Source organism: Schistocerca nitens, chromosome 2, assembly GCF_023898315.1.
Source record: "Schistocerca nitens isolate TAMUIC-IGC-003100 chromosome 2, iqSchNite1.1, whole genome shotgun sequence".
NCBI classification, from domain to species: Eukaryota; Metazoa; Arthropoda; class Insecta; order Orthoptera; family Acrididae; genus Schistocerca; species Schistocerca nitens.
The window spans coordinates 182,673,881-182,694,483 of record NC_064615.1 but is presented as its reverse complement, the minus strand read 5'-3'; the positions used below and the strand labels follow the sequence as shown (position 1 = coordinate 182,694,483).

At 40.3% G+C, this 20,603-nt stretch overlaps 1 protein-coding gene across 2 annotated transcripts in view; it reads left to right on the top strand.

The window, feature by feature from the left end:
• LOC126235864 (tetratricopeptide repeat protein 39C-like) overlaps nt 1–20,603 on the top strand; it is an 84,823-nt gene that overhangs the window by 49,153 nt on the left and 15,067 nt on the right. For both annotated transcript variants that reach the window (XM_049944765.1, XM_049944764.1), the window contains 2 exons: nt 8,258–8,456; nt 12,656–12,907. In XM_049944765.1, coding sequence (XP_049800722.1) covers nt 8,258–8,456; nt 12,656–12,907 — 451 coding nt within the window. The remainder of the gene's footprint in view (nt 1–8,257; nt 8,457–12,655; nt 12,908–20,603) is intronic.

Sequence of the window (20,603 nt, the reverse complement as noted above, 5' to 3'; positions counted from 1 at the left end):
TTTCAATGCCTTGATCTTACCCCTCCTTCATCCTTTCATCATTAGAATATGTACTACACAGATGGCACAAATTCCTGAGAAACTACCCTTGGATTGAAGTACTGATGAACTAGCTGTTTAGGACCTTAACCCCCAATCAACCAACCAACCATTTGCAGAAGGTGCATAGCAGTATTGACTGTTTGGGGGCAACTGAAAATCCTCAATAATGACATTTATAATCAAACACAAATTGAGGTTGTTGTGGATATCATTAAATCTTGCTTCATTGTTCTTCTTGCTGTGGTCTTCAGTCCAGAGACTGATTGGATGCAGCTCTCCATGCTACTCTATCCTGTACCAGCTTCTTCATCTCCAAGTAACTACTGCAACCTAAATCCTTCTGAATCTGCTTAGTGTATTCATCTCCTGGTCTCCCCCAACGATTTTTACCCTCCACATTTCCGTCCAGTACTAACTTGGTGATCCCTGGATGTCTCAGAATGTGTCCTACCAACCGATCTCTTCTTCTAGAAGTTGTGCCACAAATTCCTCTTCTCCCAGATTCTATTCAGTACCTCCTTATTATTTACGTGATCTAGCCATCTAATCTTCAGCATTCTTCTGTTGCACCACATTTCGAAAACTTCTATTCTCTTCTTATATACACTGTTTCATTTCCATACATGGCTACACTCCATGCAGATAATTTCAGAAAGTAATTCCTGACACTTAAATCTATACTCAATGTTAACAAATTTCTCTTCTTCAGAAACGCTTTCCTTGCCATAGCCAGTCTACATTTTGTATCCTCTCTACTTTGACCATCATCAGTTATTTTGCTCCCCAAGCAGCAAAACTCATCTGCTACTTTAAGTATTTCATGTCCTAATTTAATTCTTTTAGCATCACCTGATTTAATTTGACCGCATTCCATTATCCTCGTTATACTCTTATCGATGTTCATCTTATATCCTCCTTTCGAGACACTGTCCATTCCATTCAACTGCTCTTCCAAGTCCTTTGCTGTCTCTGGGAGATTTACAATGTCATCGGCAAACCTCAATTTATTTCTTCTCCATGGATTTTAATACCTACTCCAAATTTTTCTTTTGTTTCCTTCATTGCTTGCTCATTATCCAGATTGAATAACATCTGAGATACACTCCAACCCTGTCTCACTCCCTTGTCTACCACTGCTTCCCTTTCATGCCCCTTGACTCTTACAACTGCCATCTGGTTTCTCTATAAATTGTAAATAGCATTTCACTCCCTGTATTTTACCCCTATTATCCTCAGAATTTGAAAGAAAGTATTTCAGTCACCATTGTCAAAAGCTTTCTCTAAGTCTACAAATGCTAGAAACAAAGTTTGCCTTTCCTTACTCTGTCTTCTAAGATGAGTTGTAGGATCAGTATAGCCTCGTGTGTTCCAACATTTCTATGGAATCCAAACTTACCTTCCTCAAGGTTACCTTCTACCAGTTTTTCCATTCGTCTGTAAAGAATTCATGTCAGTATTTTGCAGCCCTGGCTTATTAAACTGAAAGTTTGGTAATTTTCACACCTGTCAACACCTGCTTTCTTTGGGATTTGAATTATTATATTCTTCTTGAAGTCTGTGGGTATTTCACCTGTCTCATATGTCTTGCTCACCACATGGTGGAGTATTGTCGTGGCTGGCTCCCGAGGCTACCAGTAGTTATAATGGAATGTTATCTACTCCTGGAGCCTTGTTTCGATGTAGGTCTTTCAGTGTTGTGCCAAATTCTTCTCGCAATATCATATCTCCAATTTCATCTTCATCTACATCCTCTTCCATTTCCATAATATTGTCCTCAAGAACATCGCCCTTGTATAGACCACAGTCTGGAACCGCGCGACCGCTACGGTCGCAGGTTCAAATCCTGCCTCGGGCATGGATGTGTGTGATGTCCTTAAGTTAGTTGGGTTTAAGTAGTTCTAAGTTCTAGGGGACTTATGACCTCAGCAGTTGAGTCCCATAGTGCTCAGAGCCATTTGAACCTTGTATAGACCGTCTATATACTCCTTCCACCTTTCTGCTTTCCCTTCTTTGCTTAGAACTGGGTTTCCATCTGAGCTCTTGATGTTCATACAAGTGGTTCTCTTTTCTCCAAAGGTCTCTTTAATTTTCCTGTAGGCAGTATCTATCTTACACCTAGAGATATGCACCTCTAAATCCTTAAATTTGTCCTCTAGCCATCCCTGCTTAGCCGTTTTGCACTTCCTGTCGATCTCATTTTTTTGTATTCCTTTTCACCTGCTTCATTTGCTGCATTTTTATATTTTCTCCTATCGTCAATTAAATTCAATATCTCTTCTGTTACCCAAGGATTTCTACTAGCTCTCGCCTTTTTACCTTTGTGATTCTCTGCTGTCTTCACTAGTTTATCATTATAAATGCATTGCTTCTTCATAAAGGCAAAAAGACTTTGGAAGCAAATTTCACAAGAGACTAATTAATTGGACACTGAATAATCATCTCTGAGTTAATGATTTGTGTGTGTGTGTGTGTGTGTGTGTGTGTGTGTGTGTGTGTGTGTGTGTGTGTGTGGATTTGATGTGATGTTTCTGTATTTATGTTCAAAAGTGGTATCAAAATATAATGACTTTTCTTAACAGCTGCCACTGATTTTTCTTCAAATATTTAATAGCTGTCCACTGTACAAGCTCAAATTTTCTGCCTAAAATACAAATAACAGAGAGAGGTAACTGTGGGTGGATGTAAAGCATTGTGAAGTGTTTCTGTATTGTTCATATTATTAGTGAGTGGTGGGAGAGTGTGATGTGTTACACACTGTGTGGGTCAACATTATGTTCTAGTGAGCAAGCACCTGTAAACAATATTCTTTGTCTTGCTGTAATACAGTGTAAGTACATTTCAAATTGAACTTAGAATTTGTCACACTATCGAATGTACCATAGGATCTCTCCTTTCCCTGTTGGCTGCAGTCCACAACACTGCGCAGAAAATTATTTTATTATAATTATTATTTTTATTTGAAGAAATGGGGTTGCTTCATGGATACCACAATAGTTCACACACTGGGTTGACATATGGCTAGTTGGAGCACTTGTTGTATTCTAACCAGATTAGATTTTCATGTTTATTCATCATCATTGTGTATGGATTTTGAAATTACTCTATAATATATTGTCACAGAAGAGGCTGAGTGGTGCGGTCACCGTGGTGTGGTGGTTGTGATGCTGGACTGTTGCATGAGTTCAAAACTCACCTTCACTGTAAAATTTTAATTTCTATATTCGATTCGAGTACATTCTAGAAGTATCCACAAATGTCAAGAATCTTTGTACTGGAATGTTCTGTAACTGTATATATACTGTATGTGTTCTGGCCGGAGGCAGTTCACTCTGCACTCTTGTATGTGCAAGTGCTGAATAAACCTTCGTTAAGTGAAGTTAGTGTTCGCCATTCATTGAATTACACCTTCTTCTATGTGAAATTATTCTGGTGGAGGCGCTGGGTATTGGAACTTCTGATAGCACACATTATCAATGGCACAGTGGCTCCCTTCAGGCCACAACAGAACCAATGTTTACATGGCGAGAAACCCAAGTTCGAGCCATATTCAACAGATTGCAATCTATCAGAGACAGAAGAAGAAGAGGACGTTATGATGACAACTGTGTGCCACCACATGAGACATCCGTTCAGGTTCCCTGGTAATGATGTCCATGATCCAAACAAGTGGCTGAAAGTATATGAGCGTATAGCCAAATTTAACAAATGGGATGACACCGTGTGTTTGGCTAACGTATTTTTCTACTTGGAGGGCACTGCCAAGCAATGGTATGAGAACAACGAGGAGAAGTTCACAAACTGGGAAGTATTCCAGGCAGAACTGCACAAGTATTTTTGCAACACACGGCAACAGAAGTGCAAGACTGAAGATAAATTAAAGTGCAGGGCACAGCATCCAGGAGAAACTACAGCATCCTACATTCCAGATGTCTTGGAGCTGTGTAAAATAGTGGATCCTAAAATGGAGGAGGAAGATAAGGTTGCACATCTCATGAAGGGTGTTGCTGAGGACATGTATCAAGCCCTACTTCTGAAGGAGACTACTTCATAAAATGGTGCCAGTATATCAGGACAATGCATCAAAAAAGAATTACACACAAGAAGTTTGAACAGCTTCCAACCATCATATCAATGTCTCTGATGGAGGAAGAAACTAATTTCACAAGTGTTCATCATCAGATGGTGAGAGAGGAAGTTCAGAAGGCACTTGGATTGCATGGCGAGCAAAAATCTGAGACACTTCAAGAGGTCATAATGGAGGAAGTGGAACACACATTGAACCTAATCTCTCGTCCTTCATTTCCCTTTAAAACAGTGAAAAAATCGAGACCCAGGCAGAGTTACGTTCCTACAATACCGCATGAGTAACCTGTTTCGGCACCAAGGAAGACTGATGTCTGGAGGACCCAGGATAACCAACCAGTATGTTTCCACTGCGGACAACCGGGACATGTGGTGCATTATTGTTGAGAAAGGTGGCGGATATTTGATGATGCCCGCGCCAGAAGACAGCAGACCGATCTTAGCCGACACCAACTCCAGGACGACGAAGATGAACAAGATGGTGCAGGACGACGTAGGTAACCATCGACACAAGCTAGCCCCAACATGCCGAACAAGGTCTCCATCGCCGTTTAGAAGCTCCAGCCAATCACCTAGCCCCCGCAACCTGGAAAACTAATGGGTGCGACCTTCCTTGGAGGTGAGGCCACCAGAGAGAAAAATCCTCTGCCGTTGATCACTACAAAAATGATAGGAAACTATGTCAATATCCTCATGGATGGCCGACCAGCCCAAGCTCTTGTGGACTCTGGAGCATCATATTCAGTTATTTTGGAGAAGTACCATCACCAGTTGCAGAAAACCGTATTCGTCATCGACAACAAGGCATGTCTACTGGCGGTGGCTAATGGGAAATACGTAAAACCAACAGGAAGATGTATTATTCGTGTTGTTATAAGTGGCCATACACAGCCCTTAGAATTCATCATCTTACAAGAGTGTAGTCATGACATCATTCTGAGATGGGACTTTTTGAAAGCTTCTCAGGCAATTGTAGAGTGTGGTCGCTTGAAGATTATGCTAGACAAGACGAGTTACTGTGGACAGGAAGATGCGCATCAGAGTGTGTGTAGACTGTGTGCTGGATGAAGTGGTGATTCCTGCAGTCAGCGCCAGAAAGGTAACTGCCATGTGTCATGCCATGCATCAACCCATGGATCTTGTAGTGGAATGTAAGAGAACCATACCACTGCAGAATAACTTCGTTATCCCAGCCTCTGTCATCTCGTTTAAGAACAGATTTGGTGAATTGTGGATAGTTATGTCACCGAGAACTGCAGATCCTTCCAAGATGCATGTGCGTAGCAAACACTGAGCCATTAATTGAAGAACAGCTGCGCGTCATGGAAACCTCCCATGCCGAGTCTGTGGGCGAAATTAGCACTACCACTTTGAGACAAGATCTTCTAGCTCGACTATCACAAGATCTCACTAAGGAACAACAGAAGAATCTACCTGCCATTCTTCAAAAGTTTTCTGAATGCTTCAATCCTGAATGCTTCAATCCATGGGTGAAGAGCAAATTAGACAAATCAACAGTGAAGCACCAGATTAGCACTGGAGACCATCAACCAATAAGCCAGAGAGCATACAGTGTGTCAGCAACAGAACGTCAAATAATTTGCAACGAGGTAGAGAAAATGATTAAGAATGACATCATTCAGCCTTCACAGAGCCCATTGGTCATCACCAGTGGTTCTCGTCAGGAAGAAGGATGGCAGTTGCCGCTTTTGTGTTGATTACAGGAAGCTTAATAAGATAACTAAAAAGGGCGTTTACCCTCTTCCACAAATTGACAATACACTAGATTGTCTGAAGGGTGCTAAGTTTTTCTGAACCATGGACATGTACTCGGGATAATAGCAAATCGAAGTAGATGAGGCTGATCGTGAGAAAACTGCATTCATCACCCCTGAGGGCCTGTATGAGTTTAAGGTAATGTCGTTTGGTTTGTGTAAAGCACCAGCAACTTTTGAATGGATGATGGATAATCTTCTAAGTCACTTGAAGTGGGCGATGTGTCTTTGTTATTTAGATGACATTATAGTATTCTCAGAGACATTTGATGAGCATATAAAAAGACTGAGGGCTGTTCTTAAGTGTCTCCAACAAGATGGACTGAAACTTAATCCAATAAATAGTCTCTTTGGAGCAAAAGAAATCAAAATACCTGGACACTTTGTGTCAAACAAAGGTGTGCAGCCAGACCCAGAAAATGTGAGATCTATAATGGAATTTCCTATTCCTATAAGTGTTAGAGATGTGAGAAGCTTCCTCGGATTATGTTCTTATTACTGTTGTTTTATCAAAGACTTTTGTATCAAAGCCAGGCCACTCCAAGAGCTGTTAAAAGCTGATGCTAAGTTTATCTGGGGTGGCGCTCTACAAGATTCTTTAGCCGAAATGCCTTTCCAGCGTGTTGGGATTGATGTCCTCAGATGATTTCCAATGTCTACTAGTGGCATTAGATGGATTATTGTTTGCACTGATTATCTGACATGCTATGCCATTACAAAAGCCGTGAAAGTGCCCAAAACATCCGAGGTAGCCAAATTCATCGTAGAAGACATTGTATTAAAATACAGTGGCCCAAGGTCATTAATTACAGATCAAGAGAAAGTTTTCAATCAAATTGTGACAGAGATAAACCATGGGTGCAACATTACTCATCACATGACGACTGCCTAACATCCGCAAACTAAAGGGCTTATCAAACACCTTAATAAGACCTTGGCCGACATGTAATCAGTGTTCATCAATGTTGAGCAGTGCAACTGGAATGAGGTGTTACCTTTCGTGATGTTTGCCTATAACACCGCCAAACAAAACACCACAGGATACATCCTCTTTCCTTGTGCATGGACGTGAGGTGACTACAATCATGGACACTGTGTTTCCGTTACATCCTAATGACATGAACGACAACTACATCAGCCAGTTGTTAACCAGAGCTGAGGAAACTCGGCAATTACCTAGACTCTGCACGCTGTAGGCTCAAGAAAACAATAGCCGAAGGTATGATGCGAGCCACCGCCCTGTTGTCTACCAGCCTGGTGACCTCGTCTGGCTCTTCACTCCTGTTCAGAGGGTTGGTCTCTCTGAGAAGTTCCTCAGGCGCTACTTTAGACCTTATAAGGTTGTAAGACAGTTGTCTGATGTTACTTATGAAGTTGAAGATTTTGACCCAGACACAAGATGATGAAAGATCAGAGATACGGTCCACCCTTCGAATGAAGCCCTATAAGGATTCTGCAACCCAGTGTAAATTCGGAGCTCCAGCGACAGGCAACAAGCAGAAAGGTGATGAAGAGCATAGCGGCAAAAGAAGTTCTAAGAAGATCACCACCAGGGCGAGCATAAGTCATTGGGAGTTGGAGTATGCAGGACCGATGACTTGGTCCCAGACTAGGAGGATGTAACACCGAGACACTGTTCTCTTAAGGAGGGAGCAATGTCGTAGAAGAGGCTGAGTGGTGCTGTCGCCGTGGTGTGGTGGTTGTGATGGACTGTTGCATGGAGGGTTGTGAGTTCAAAACTCACCTTGACTGTAAAATTTTAATTTCTGGAAGTATCCACGAATGTCAAGAATCATTGTACTGGAATGTTCTGTAACTGTATGTGCTCTGGCTGGAGGCAGTTCACTCCACGCTCTTGTATGTGCCAAGTGCTGAATAAACCTTCGTTAAGTGAAGTTAGTGTTCGTCATTCATCGAATTACACCTTCCTCTACGTGACAATATATAGATATGCTTACAGAATACAAAATGGAAATACTTGAAATGTGGGTAGAGAAAGTAAGAAATAATTAATAGAATTGAATGGGAAAGCCAATAGACACTAATTATATTGTAGTTACTTTAAATTATGAGTATATTTGTAGTAATAGACCTTTTAGGTATCCATTTGGCATTATCTATTTTAACTTCTTATTAGGGAATAATTATTATTTTTACTCACTACATTATTAAGTTACTGGATGCAATGAATGTGTCAGAAATCATGATTTTGAACATGATAACTTTGTAAATACATAATGGAAATGTCAATGCAAGACCCTTTTTCAGTCTTGATTTGGAAATACTCTCTAATAGCTATTTGGTAATCCAAAATCAAGCCCTATTTAAAGGTACATGGCCTATTTTTCTTTCAACAGTCAAATATTGATGGAGCTCTTGAAGCCTATCAAGCTGCAGTTACGAGATCACCCCAACGAGAAATACAGCTTCTCTGCCTGCATGAAGTGGGCTGGTGTCACCTGATACAGCTGGACTGGAATAATGCCCATCGCTGCTTCATGCAATTGAAAACACGGTCTCGCTGGTCTAAAAGCTTCTACACATACCTTGCAGCAGGTAACACAGAGGCCATAGAGTATGGGTATTTAGTAGCATTTTGTAAATGAATATTATGTTAACATTTGTTTGAAGAACATATTTTTTGTTAAATCTTGTATATTTGAGCGTAAATTTTCTGGAAAGGCCTTAGAGCCAAAGCTGTGCCAGCCATTACAAAAGTCGCACATCAACTGCCTAATGTCACAAAAAATTGTCACCCCCTCCACAAACTCTGTCATTTTGATTCAACTGAACTGAAGTAAAAGGCAGCAGACAATTGCTGTAATAAAAATGTTGTGTGGCTCAATGACCTTGTACAAGTTGTTCAGTTGGTTGCCACTTTGGAATATTGTGTGTCCCTACCTACCCCAGTAATCCTAATAGGTAAAAGTGACCTATAGTTTCACATGGAATCCAAACCACATGCCATTTCGGGTAAATCTTCATGTCACAAAGAGGTGAAGGCTAAGTTAAAGGCAGAATTTCCGTTGTTCACCTGGGATTCAATCCCGCAACCTCTTGGTTTCCATGTGCATGATTTATTGTTAGACCAACAGGCCTGACAACAGTTGTTGCCAGTTTAGTCTCTCAGTACAGTGCTCTGCGCTTTCACAACTCTTCTGTAGGCGTCTGCCTGATACTGTTGTTGACTATAACAATTATCCACTTGAACTTATTAATATTAAATATTTTTCCATTGTTCTCATGTTTTTCCTTGCGTGCTTATCCATCTGTAGTCAACACCATCTGGTGTAGTGTAATGTTATACTGCTGCCTATTACAGTGATGTAGATTGGGATAATGCACCTTTTACTCCTATTTTATTCCTTGTATCTTTTTCTCCTCTCACCTCTCTTATATATACATTTAGTGTAGTTTGTTGCTAATTCCCTCTATGGCTTTCTGATTTTGTTTTCCTGCTTGTGGTTTAAAACACAAAAATCATTCAAATCACTTCAGAATGGTCTGGCCTCGGCAGCCAGAGACTGTGGTCATATGTGTGTGTGAGTTGCGTTTGCCTGAATGTGTTGCGTGTTCGTTGTCTAGTTTTGATGAAGGCCTTTTTGGCCAAAAGCTCACTTGTTTGTTGTGCCTATATGTGACTCAGCATCTCCACTATATGGTGAGTGGCAGTCTATCCTCTCATAATATTGTCATTATTCCATCCTGGATTTTCCAATGTTTACATTGGAATAGGACTGATATAGAACTAGATTTTTATCTTTAGATAGGTGGCTCAGTAAATCTATGGGTAGTTTCTGGGCTAAAATACAAAGTTCCAGGACTGAACTCCCAGTTTGTAAAAGGATTTTTTCTGTTACCATTCCTTTCACCACTTACAATGACTTGTGTATATGAAAAATGCCAAGCTGTATAACAGTTCAGTGCCTGTTAAACCAGCTAGGTAAATCAGTTCAAAAGTCAGAAGAAGATAAGGGCATACATCCTCCAAGAGAATCACAGCACTGCAGTGTTCTCACCATCCCTCAGTTTAATGGCAGATTTACCTTCTTTTCAGGCACAAAAGTGAATTGCTCTCCAGACAAAATCCCACCCTTCTTGTCCAAGCATTCTTTGTGATATCAGTTGTGAACTGCAATGTGTATCAGATGAAGTACTTTTTATTCTTAGCTATAGTTTATCCTGTTAATTTCTAAGAGTTTTGCTTTTGTGAGATTAATGTGTAGACCAGAATGCTTGCTTGCCAAGTTCCTCAATACGTTTTCCACAGATATATGTGGCATCTACAGGTTTCAGATGATTTAGTTTGTTTCGTCCTGTGGTGAGTTCATAATTATTTCAGTTACTCTCCTAAATGCATGTTCTAAAATGACTTTGATTAAGGTAGCCTTGATTACTTGGGTGTTAAATTTTTTGCCTCATTTATTAAATTTAACTTTTGCCTTGCTATTTTAGATACCCTGTACTTTGTTAAGATAGTATACTTTGTTAATATTTGTGGTTATTTTAAGTATTTCTGTACAGTATTATGAAACTGAGAACTGAAGACCCTTCAATAGTGTATATAAGGCATTTAAGAACAAAAAGTGATCAATAAACCAAAGGTTATTGACCACTGTGGTTTGGTGTTGAATGTAATGTATGTTTATTTCTGCTCAAGAGAAGCAGCAGGAACCTCAGCTTTCCCTTATTGTTGATAAAATAAATGATCAAACCATGTTTGAGAGTAGAGCATTGGATTCTTTAATGTTGAAATAATGAACTTCTTTCTACCCAAGGTTAAGGTGAGGGAAGCCAGGCAGATAAAGACTTGGAAACATGAATCAACATAGGAGACCAAGATACTAGCTATTGATAAAGTACATAACATTTTCATATGTTATACGTAAACCTGATTTAATAGAAAAAACAGTAAAACTATTTATGTGGACGGAAAACAAAAATACTGACTGTATTGATGGCAAAAATGTCTCCTTCTCAAAAGAGCAACTACTAAATCAGGCCTGACAGACACTAGATTAAAAGTACAGTTTAATCTTGAACTTTTCAGTTTTTGTTTGCTTTGTTCACCTAAACAAAGGAAAGGGAAGAAGGGAAAGGAAGGAAATGCACTATTAACAAATTTTACAAAATGCCAAAAAACCTCCGGTTTCAATCAAAATTGACATTTGGATTTGTCAGGCTTGCTGCAGTAGTTCTTGCTTTGACGGCTCGTTAGTAGATGCTCCTATTTTGATGACAGGTTAACAGTATAAAATATTTGCTTTGGTAATGGAAAGTCCTTGGTGGAATATAAATAATTTAGGAAGTGATGGTCACAACTCACTGAATAACTGCGGTCTGAGTAGTCAATAGGCTCAGGCACAAGACTGAGAACATTGCTAGTTTTAAGATGAATCCTTCTTTAGAGCTGTAGAGTACACATACACATTTGTAGAAACATCTGTGTGATTACATAGTACCAGCACTGCAGCTTGTCTAGGATAAGGGTTTCTCTAACATGATTTGGATGAGGGGAGGAAGAAGGCAGGGATTAGGAGGCGGGTTGGGTAAGGGTGGCTGACAGCTGGAAGGAAGGCATCGTGTCCATGGGAGAAAAATGTGGCACTGGTGAGCTCATTCTGGCTACAGGCTGGGGAAAATATTGCATAGCAAAAAATGATGTGGCGGAGTGGATTGGGAGGAGATACACACACTTCGCCAAGACTTCAATTACATGTCATCACCCTTGAAAATGAGGAACACCTTACCCATGATCCTTCTCACCTCTCCCAATGTGGTATTCTGTGACCCTATCTAAGTAATATCCTAGTCCAGCCTTATACCAAACTTATTCCAATTCCCGTGCCACATGGTTTGTATCCCTGTGGATGGCCGAGGTGCAAGACTAGTCTCATATACCCATCTAGCATGTCCTTCTACAGTCCACCAGCTCTGTTGTAATATCTGCACAGCATTTCTTGTAGGCATGACCACCAACCAGCTCTCCACCTGAATAAATGGCTACTCCCAAACTGTTTCCTTCATCAGAGTTGATTACTCAACCACAAAGCACATTGCTGAGCACAGTATGATTTGTTTCAATGGCTGTCTCAAATCCCCATCCCCTGCCAACATCAGCTTCAATAAATTGCATTGATGGGAATTGTCCTTGGAACACATCCTTTGACCCTGTAATCCTTGTGACCTCAATCACCCCTACCCAACTCTTGCCCACTAATCATAACTTCACTCATCCTGCACTCCAACCATTCTTTCCACAGGCTGCCTCATTATCTGTTCGATCTCCACTTACCAGTCTACTACTCCATGTCATTGTGCACTGCACGTTACTCTCTTGGCACTGGACCAGAGCAAACTAACCAGTGCCACATCGCTGTTATGTGCACCTGTTGCCTCTCCTACCTAGCCATCAGCCACTATTCCCCAACTGTCTCTACCACTCCCTGCCTACTTTCTCCCCTTATTCACTCCACCTGAAATGCCCTCACACCAGTCGAGCTGCACTGCAGGCACAGTGTAGTCAGCCAGGATGTGGGTATGTGTTTGGAAAGGGGGGGGGGCACCCACCTTTTGACCTATGCAACTCAGTACCTAAACTGTTCAGTGAGTTTTTACCTTTACTCCTTAAACATTTCATTTTGATTTTTCATTCCATTTCCTTACGTAGTTTTCTCATGTATTTTTTATATCTTTGAATGTCTGCATTACATGTGAGAAAAAGTCTCCATCTTTCAAGTTTTCTCTGTTTATAGTCTGTGCAGGTGCAGCAGGGCGTTTGGAAGAGGCTGCTCAGTTGACAGCAGAAGCTCCTTTGCTGGCTTCCTCTGGAAACCACCGTTCAAGCTCCCAACTTGAGATTTTCATCATACGACGGACGCATCATTTTAGTACAACTACGCCAGTATTTGATACTGCCTACTGCTGCCTGCTGGCATTTGAGCTGCTCTTCTTGTGGAATGCTTTGCCATCTTGTGATCAAACCCACATTCATCAGCTACTGGAAGGTAGTTATTTCTGAATGTCTCTCCAGCACAGTAGCATTTACATGCATGGAACAAAGCTGTGGGTAATTATGAGTAAAATTGGGATGTCTGTAGCTAATTGTGGGACAATTATTATTGTGGGTGAATTTTGAAGCCATTTCTTCTGATACTCTTTTTTCCCCTGCTTTTGTAGTGAAAAATTGTTGCCTTTGTCTAGATAATTATGTCTCTTCCATAGCCATTTATGCCATCTGAAATATCTGCTTGTGGCATTAGAAAAGAAATTTGTCTTTCAAAGCATTATTTAATTTATGGATTCTCGGGTATCCAAGGAGTATGGTTTATTTTAATTTCATTTGCATTTCTGTTGATAGTAATTCAAATGAAATATTTTAAAAAGATGACCCCCTAATGTAAGAAAATGAAAACTGAAGTATGTTGGTGAACTTGAATTAGTTGAAATTATGATACAGTTGCCGCATGCGCGCGCACACACACACACACACACACACACACACACACACACACACACACACAAAACCACTATCTCTGGCTGCCAAAGCCAGACTGTGAGCAACTGCACATAATTGGAGAAGCATCTGGCGGAGAGGGGGATGGGTGGGGGGGGGGGGGGGAGGGGTAAGAATACCACTTGTGGGAGAATACAGGTGTGAGGTGGAAAGACGTTAGGGCAGCTAGGTGCATTCGGAAGATTAAACAAAGGGAAAGTGGAGGAAGGGGAGAAGTGAAAAGAATGTGGCTGCATCGGTGGAATAGAAGGCTGTGTAGTGCTGGTGCTGGAATGGGAACAGGGAAGGGGATAGGTGGGTAAAGGACAATAGGTGAAGCCAAGTAGGGTTACAGGACCATAGGACGTATTGCAGGAAGAGTTCCCCAACTGCACATTCAGAAAAGCTCGTACTGGTACAATGGATCTATATGGCACAGTCTGTGAAGCAGTCACTGAAATAAAGAACATTGCGTTGGGCAGTGTGCTCAGCAACTGGGTTGTCCACATGTTTCTTGGCATGCTGGTGATCATTCATGTGGACAGACAGCTTGTTGGTTGTGATGCCCACATAGAACACAGCATAGTGGTTGCAGCTTAAATTGTAGGTCACAAGACTGGTTTCATAGGTAGCCCTGCCTTTGATGGGATAAGTGATTCTTGTAAATGGACTGGAGTAGCTGGTTGTGGAAGGATGTATGGGACAGGTCTTGCATGTAGGTCTATTGTAAGGATATGAACCATGAGGTAAGGAATTGGGAACAGGGGTTGTGTAGGTTCAGTGGGTCGCAGAATAGCACTGGGGTAGGGGTGGGAAGGATGGTGGGTAGGACATTCCTCATTTCAGGGCACAATGAGAGGTTGTCAAAATTCTGACGGAGAATGTAATTCAGCTGCTGCAGTCCTGGGTAGTACTGAGCGCAAGTATATAAATTATTGGTCATGCTGGCTGCTTCTGCCATACTGCTGCTGCCTGAAGTGTCAATGCTTATGAACTCAAAAGTTGCCACTAGTGGGCAGCACTGCCATGGATGCCACTGCTGCTATGCCACCGTCAAGATCTCCGCTGCTGGAATAATGTATTAAAATTACAGCTGCAACTCTAAAGGGATTATACTCATATCCCAGATGAGAAAATTCCAATTGCAACTGCTGCTGAGTAGCTGCTCTTCCTAAAAGCATCCCACATCAACAAACCAGTTGGGACTTCACCTGATATTGCTCATTCCTTAGGTGTTTGGACAATCAATGGCTTTGTATGAAAAGAATAGCTCAATGTAGCCATAGGGTCAAGCCGCATATGTCTGCTTTCATGTCCCGCAACCAATTCATTGAAAATAATAACCTGTGTCTGTGATCGTTCAGTCCAATAGTTTGTGCATTGGCTAGAATTGCAAGTTAATAAAATACACAAAAATACAAAATAAAAGTTAAATGAATAATTTAATAACAAGGGTTCTATTCTAACATCTGTAATTGATGTAGACAACAGAGAATTATGTTGAATAATGTTTATTCAAGAAAGGACATCTGAGGTAAACAGGAAGTGGCCATATGATATTCAGACAAAAAAATTTCCTTATCAAGTGCAGTAAAGCTATGTTGAAAGAGTTATGAGAATGGTGGTAAAATCCCCAGACTAAACAGTCCTTGAAGATACACAAAAGCTAAGTCCATTTCATAATCACAATATATGAAATATTCACCAGCTCAAAACATTCCAAAGTTTAACCTGATGATTTACAAATTATCACATATGATACAAAAAAATAGTAATTCATTCTCTGTCTATTATCAGTTCCGTAAATCACATGGAAATAGATTAGAATCCTACTCTGGAGCAGCACATTCAGACCTCTTGTGAGTTCAGAGTCTCTTCAAAAGTTAGAGATTTTGGGAGCCATTCACTACCCAGAATCAATCACTTATGTGACTGAATCATGCATGTTACACTCAACACCAAGTGTTCAGAATTGTTCCCTTGAGTTCCTCCCTCAAAAAGTCAGTCTCCTCTTGACTCTTGTAGCGTTCGGCTACTGTTTGCTTTTCCATTGGCTGAAGGCCATGCTCACATCCTTCTTACACTCTACAACCATGATTTGTCTCATCATGACCACTTTCTCACATTAAACTAATATATTACAACAATATTCAAGTAAAAGAAACAAACATTTGATTACACTCAGATCATTTACAGTAAATGTAAGTAATAGTTTGTGCACAAGTGTGTTCATGTTAAATTGACAAATAATTGTAGTTAAATCTTGTTTAAACAATTATTTATGCCCCTCAACTGAAGCATCTTTTAGTTTTCTCTTCAGTTGTGGTGTCTGCTAACAAAAGCAGTTCACCACTTTTAAACAGCACAGCTTTTTAATAGCACTTGCAAATAACATTTAAATCAAGTTACTGGCAAAATAATAAACTGTTCATTAAATAATGACATGATGATGATGATGATGATGATGATGATGATGATGATGATGATGAGGTCCCATACTCCGAGGAGTGTAGGGAACGATGGGAGACCCGCACTGCTGTTCTAGCCAAGGTCCTAGTGGAGGTGTTTCGCCATTGCCTTCCTCTGACTGTAATGGGCATGAACGATGATGATGATGATGATGATGATGATGATGAAGACGACACAACAACACCCAGTCATCTTGAGGCAGGAAAAATCCCTGATCCCGCTGGGAATCGAACCCGGGACCCCGTGCGCAGGAAGCGAAAATGCTACCACAAGACCACAAGCTGCAGACATAATGACATTAGTATGGCAAGATATGAGGTGTTGATGCCGTCTTCATTTGCTGTGTAAATGTGGATAATACGATGTTCTGACAAACATTTATGTAATAAAAAAGATATAAAAAGACAGTGTTAGTCACTATATAAAATGGTTACAAATGAGTGGCTTTCAGGGATGATAGCTATCTTGCAGTGCTGTTGTCTGAGATACCATTTCTTGAAATCGCTTGAAGCATTTAAAAGTTGTTAATGCAGAGGTTGATTGTGAAAATGTGTATAAGCTGTGAAATGTTAATTTCTGTCATTTTAAATATATTGAAAATATTGTTGTGTAATCAGACATGCCTAATTTTTCTGAGATTGCAGATGTATTCAGATGTGCATTAATATTTTACTGTGAGTAGTTGAATTTCAAAGAGCCCTGTAACTTAGCCACTTCTAAGATTCTCTGTATGTCCACCTTTCGAAAGATGGTTTGCGGGACCTTTGCTTTTCAGTACTGAATGTCAGATCAAACCCCTTTCAGCTGTCTAAATTTTCAAATTGTTGTTTTATTGGGCTACCAGTTTCTGCGATGTATTATGCCATCTTCAGACTCCCTGACCGACATGCAAGAAGATGCCATCATTTGATCCAGTCAGAATAGGGCCAGCATTTAAAGACTGGTATCCGTGAATTTTTTTGAGATAGCGATCACTTCAAACATCACCTGCCTCATAGCCCAATGAAACAATTTCGAAATTTAGGTGGTTGAAAGGTGTTTGATTTGACATTCTATTTTTGAGATTGTCTGGCACTACACAGTTTGTTGGAGAATTGTCTCCTGCACAACGGCCATCCATGTGACAGCTGTGCCAATTCCCAACACCCAGGATTTACCCATACCCAGTGATGCTAACCGGAAACGGTCATCATGCTAACCAGAAACAGTCATCTAGCCAGGCTGGCTACAGTGCACCCTGAGCCATGGACCCACTGGTGTTTAACTGTGCAACAAATTCATCTTACCTCATAGCACTACTGGGCAGCTGATTAGCTCCCCTAAATGCGCATAATGTTACATGGTCCTTATGTGAGGTGTATGCTTGTTTCAGTAGTGTTTCACTTAAACAATGTCTTCTTCCCTCCAGGGATTCCCATTTGAGTTCATGAAGCATGTCTGCTATACTCAAGTGTTGATTAAGCCTACCAGTACAGTTCCAGTACCAGTACCAGATGTCTTCCTTTAATCTGAGTCTTTGAGGACCTGAAACACTTGCACAGTACTCAAAAATAGGTTGCCCAAGTGTTCTGTACATATTCTCCTTTATAGATGACTTACACTTTTATAAAATTCTCCCAATAAACTGAAGTCATTTGATACTTCCTTCTTTTAACATATTTTTTACTTTGCATACTTCCTGCTCATTTACCTTCACAAATTCAAAATCAGTATATTGTGTGGGGTGAAATGGAGTCCTGGCATGAAGGTGTATTAATATAAGTTGGTTGGGCAAAAAAAAGTGTAATTGTTGTGCTCATTGTTTTGACAGCTTTACATTCATCAATTACTTCCCAAGAAATTGTCAGACTGGTTTAGCTCTTTGCTGTGCTTTGATTTCCCAATGTTTGATAGTCCTATTTTAAAGGTTTTCTTACCTTATTACATTTTTCATTAAAATCTGCTGATTAATTGCATTGTGGAGAAGGTTGATCATATATACCTGCCTGGCTCCATTCATAATGAGTTGAAGTTTCAGCCAAGCATTATTTCAAGTTTTGCAGTATCTTAAAACGATCTTGATGTCTCTGACAGGACAGCAGTTATTGTAGTGTCTCAGCAGGTTTGGATGGAACTTGTTCATTATTTGACAGACCTTTTCACCTAGTAAAAAGTATTCAAGTACTCTTGTGTTGGCTTACTTTTAAAGGTGGTGGTATTACAACTAATCAGAGTTTCTTTCTATTGAACAGTTTTATTATTTTTGGGTTAGCTAAATTTAGGGACTCTGTCATGTGACAAAAGTGGTCAGAAAATTTAAATCTGAGCTACAGTAATTTAATATTTCTCCTGAGTTTTGCAAAATCTGTTGTGATAGAGCTTGTCTTAATTATTTTGATACCTATGCTCATCATATTTATAAAATTATGAGAGCTTGATACATCAGTGTGGTTCATATTTATTGTACTAATATGTAACTTACCAAATATACTGTAGAATTCACAGTCATGGCTGTACTTCAATTTAGTTTAAAAGATTAAAAAAAGACAACACATGGACACACAGTTTAGTACTGCATGTCCTTTGTGTTGATGCTTTTTTAAGATCTGACAATGACAATAAAAATGGAACCAGATGACTTTTCAAATGAACTGAAATGTTACCAAGAATGCAAATTCTACAGTTCATTTAGATAATTATAAAGATCAGTCTTCCTTAAAGGTCAAAGCAAATTCATTTCATCACAAATACAGTATAATATCATCAGAATCAATCTGACAAACTACACTATGGCTCCATTTCAATTGTACTTACTTTGTAGTAACGTTCAAGAAATTATATATATATATATATATATATATATATATATATATATATATATATATATTATGTTCATAAACAAAGTTGGCATTGTTCTACCTTTAATAACTGGTAGTGAGTAACCTTTTAATCTATATTACATCATTTCAGGTCTTTAGTCCAAATTCAGCTACCACTAACATGTGTGGTTGAATGTTCTTCCACAAATAACTACAATAACTCAAGTATGTTTCTACCATATTGTATATTTAAATGTATAATCTTCAATTATTTCATCCCTTCTTGTTGGTCTACCACTCCAGGAGCCATATGTATTTGAGTTATTGTTTTTCCAATAGTCTGTTGTATTACCAGGTCCTTCAAAGCTGTGTTCCATAGATAGGTACTTATTTCTAAGAGTAATTAAAGGAAACTACAGAAGTTTTATTGTAATCTGTAGTAATTGGATCCTCCACTTTATCAGGTTTATCATCTGGGTCTCTTAATATTGCCTTCTTACCCTTTTTGTTCATGTTTACTACAGTCTGTATGTTCACCATAGTTCATTTTAACAATATTATGAAAAGCATAGTTTCTACTTACCATATGGTAGAGGTGCTGTGTTGCATGTAGGCACAACAAAAAGACTGTTAGAAAGTCAGCTTTCAGCCAAAAGGGCTTCTTCCAAATTAGACATCACACACACACACACACACACACACACACACACACACACACACACACACAGAGAGAGAGAGAGAGAGAGAGAGAGAGAGAGAGAGAACTTACATGGGTAAGACCAATGATTAATGAAGTTTGATATCAGGAGGGTAATGAGAATGTAGGATATATTGCAGGGAGAGTTCCTACCTGTGCAATTTAGAAAATCTGTTGTTTGTGGGAAAGATCTAGATGGCTCGGACTGTGAAGCAGTCATTGAAAAGAAGGAAAGTCATGTTGGGTGGTATGTTCAGCAACTGGGTGGTCCAGCTGTTTCTTGGCCACAGTTTGTTAGCGGCCATTCATGTGGCATACAGCTTAGTTTATAGATCACAAAACTGGTTTCACAGGTGTCCCTGCCTTTGATGGGATAGGTGATGCTTGTGACTGGACTGGAGTAGGTGGTGGTGGGAGGATATCCATAAGGGACGTCTTGGATCTAGGTCTATTACAAGGATAGGAACCATGAAGCAAGTGGTTGGGAGCAGGGGTTGTGTAGGGATGGTCGAGGATATTGTGTAGGTTCGGTGGGCAGCAGAATACCGCTGTGGGAGGAGTGGAAAGGATAGTGGGTAGGACATTTCTCATTTCAGGGCATGACAAGAGGTAGTCCTGTGAAACCAGTCATGTGATATACAAGCTAAACTGCAACCACTGTGCTGTATTCTACATTGACAAACTATGGCCAAGAGACAGCTGGACCACCCCATTGCTGATCATGGCACCCAACATAACGTTCTTCATTTCAGTGACTGCTTCGTAACCTCTGCTATCTGGATCCTTCCTACTAACACCAGTTTTTCTGAATTGTGCATGTGTGAACTCTCCCTGCAATATATCCTACATTTTTGTATCCCTTCTGGCCTCAACCTCCATAAGTCATTGTCCTTACCATTCCAGCTCTACAAAGCCATCTATTCCACCAATGCACCCTCAGTATTTTTACTTCTCTCCTTTCCTCCTCACCCTCCACTCCCTGCCCTCTGTCTAACCTCCCAACTGCAACTAGCTCCCCTATCCTCTCTCCATCTCATCTTTTAATGCTCCCACAAACAGCACTTTATCATTCCCCATCCCTAACCTGCTATCCCTCCCCCTCACCTGCTATCCCTCCCCCTCACCTCCGCGGCATCCTCCTCATCACCACCACCTGGTTGCCTCTCTCATACGCATAGCTGCTCGCAGTCTGGTCTCAGCAGCCAGAAACAGTGGTCACGCGTGTGTGAGTTGCACTTGCATGT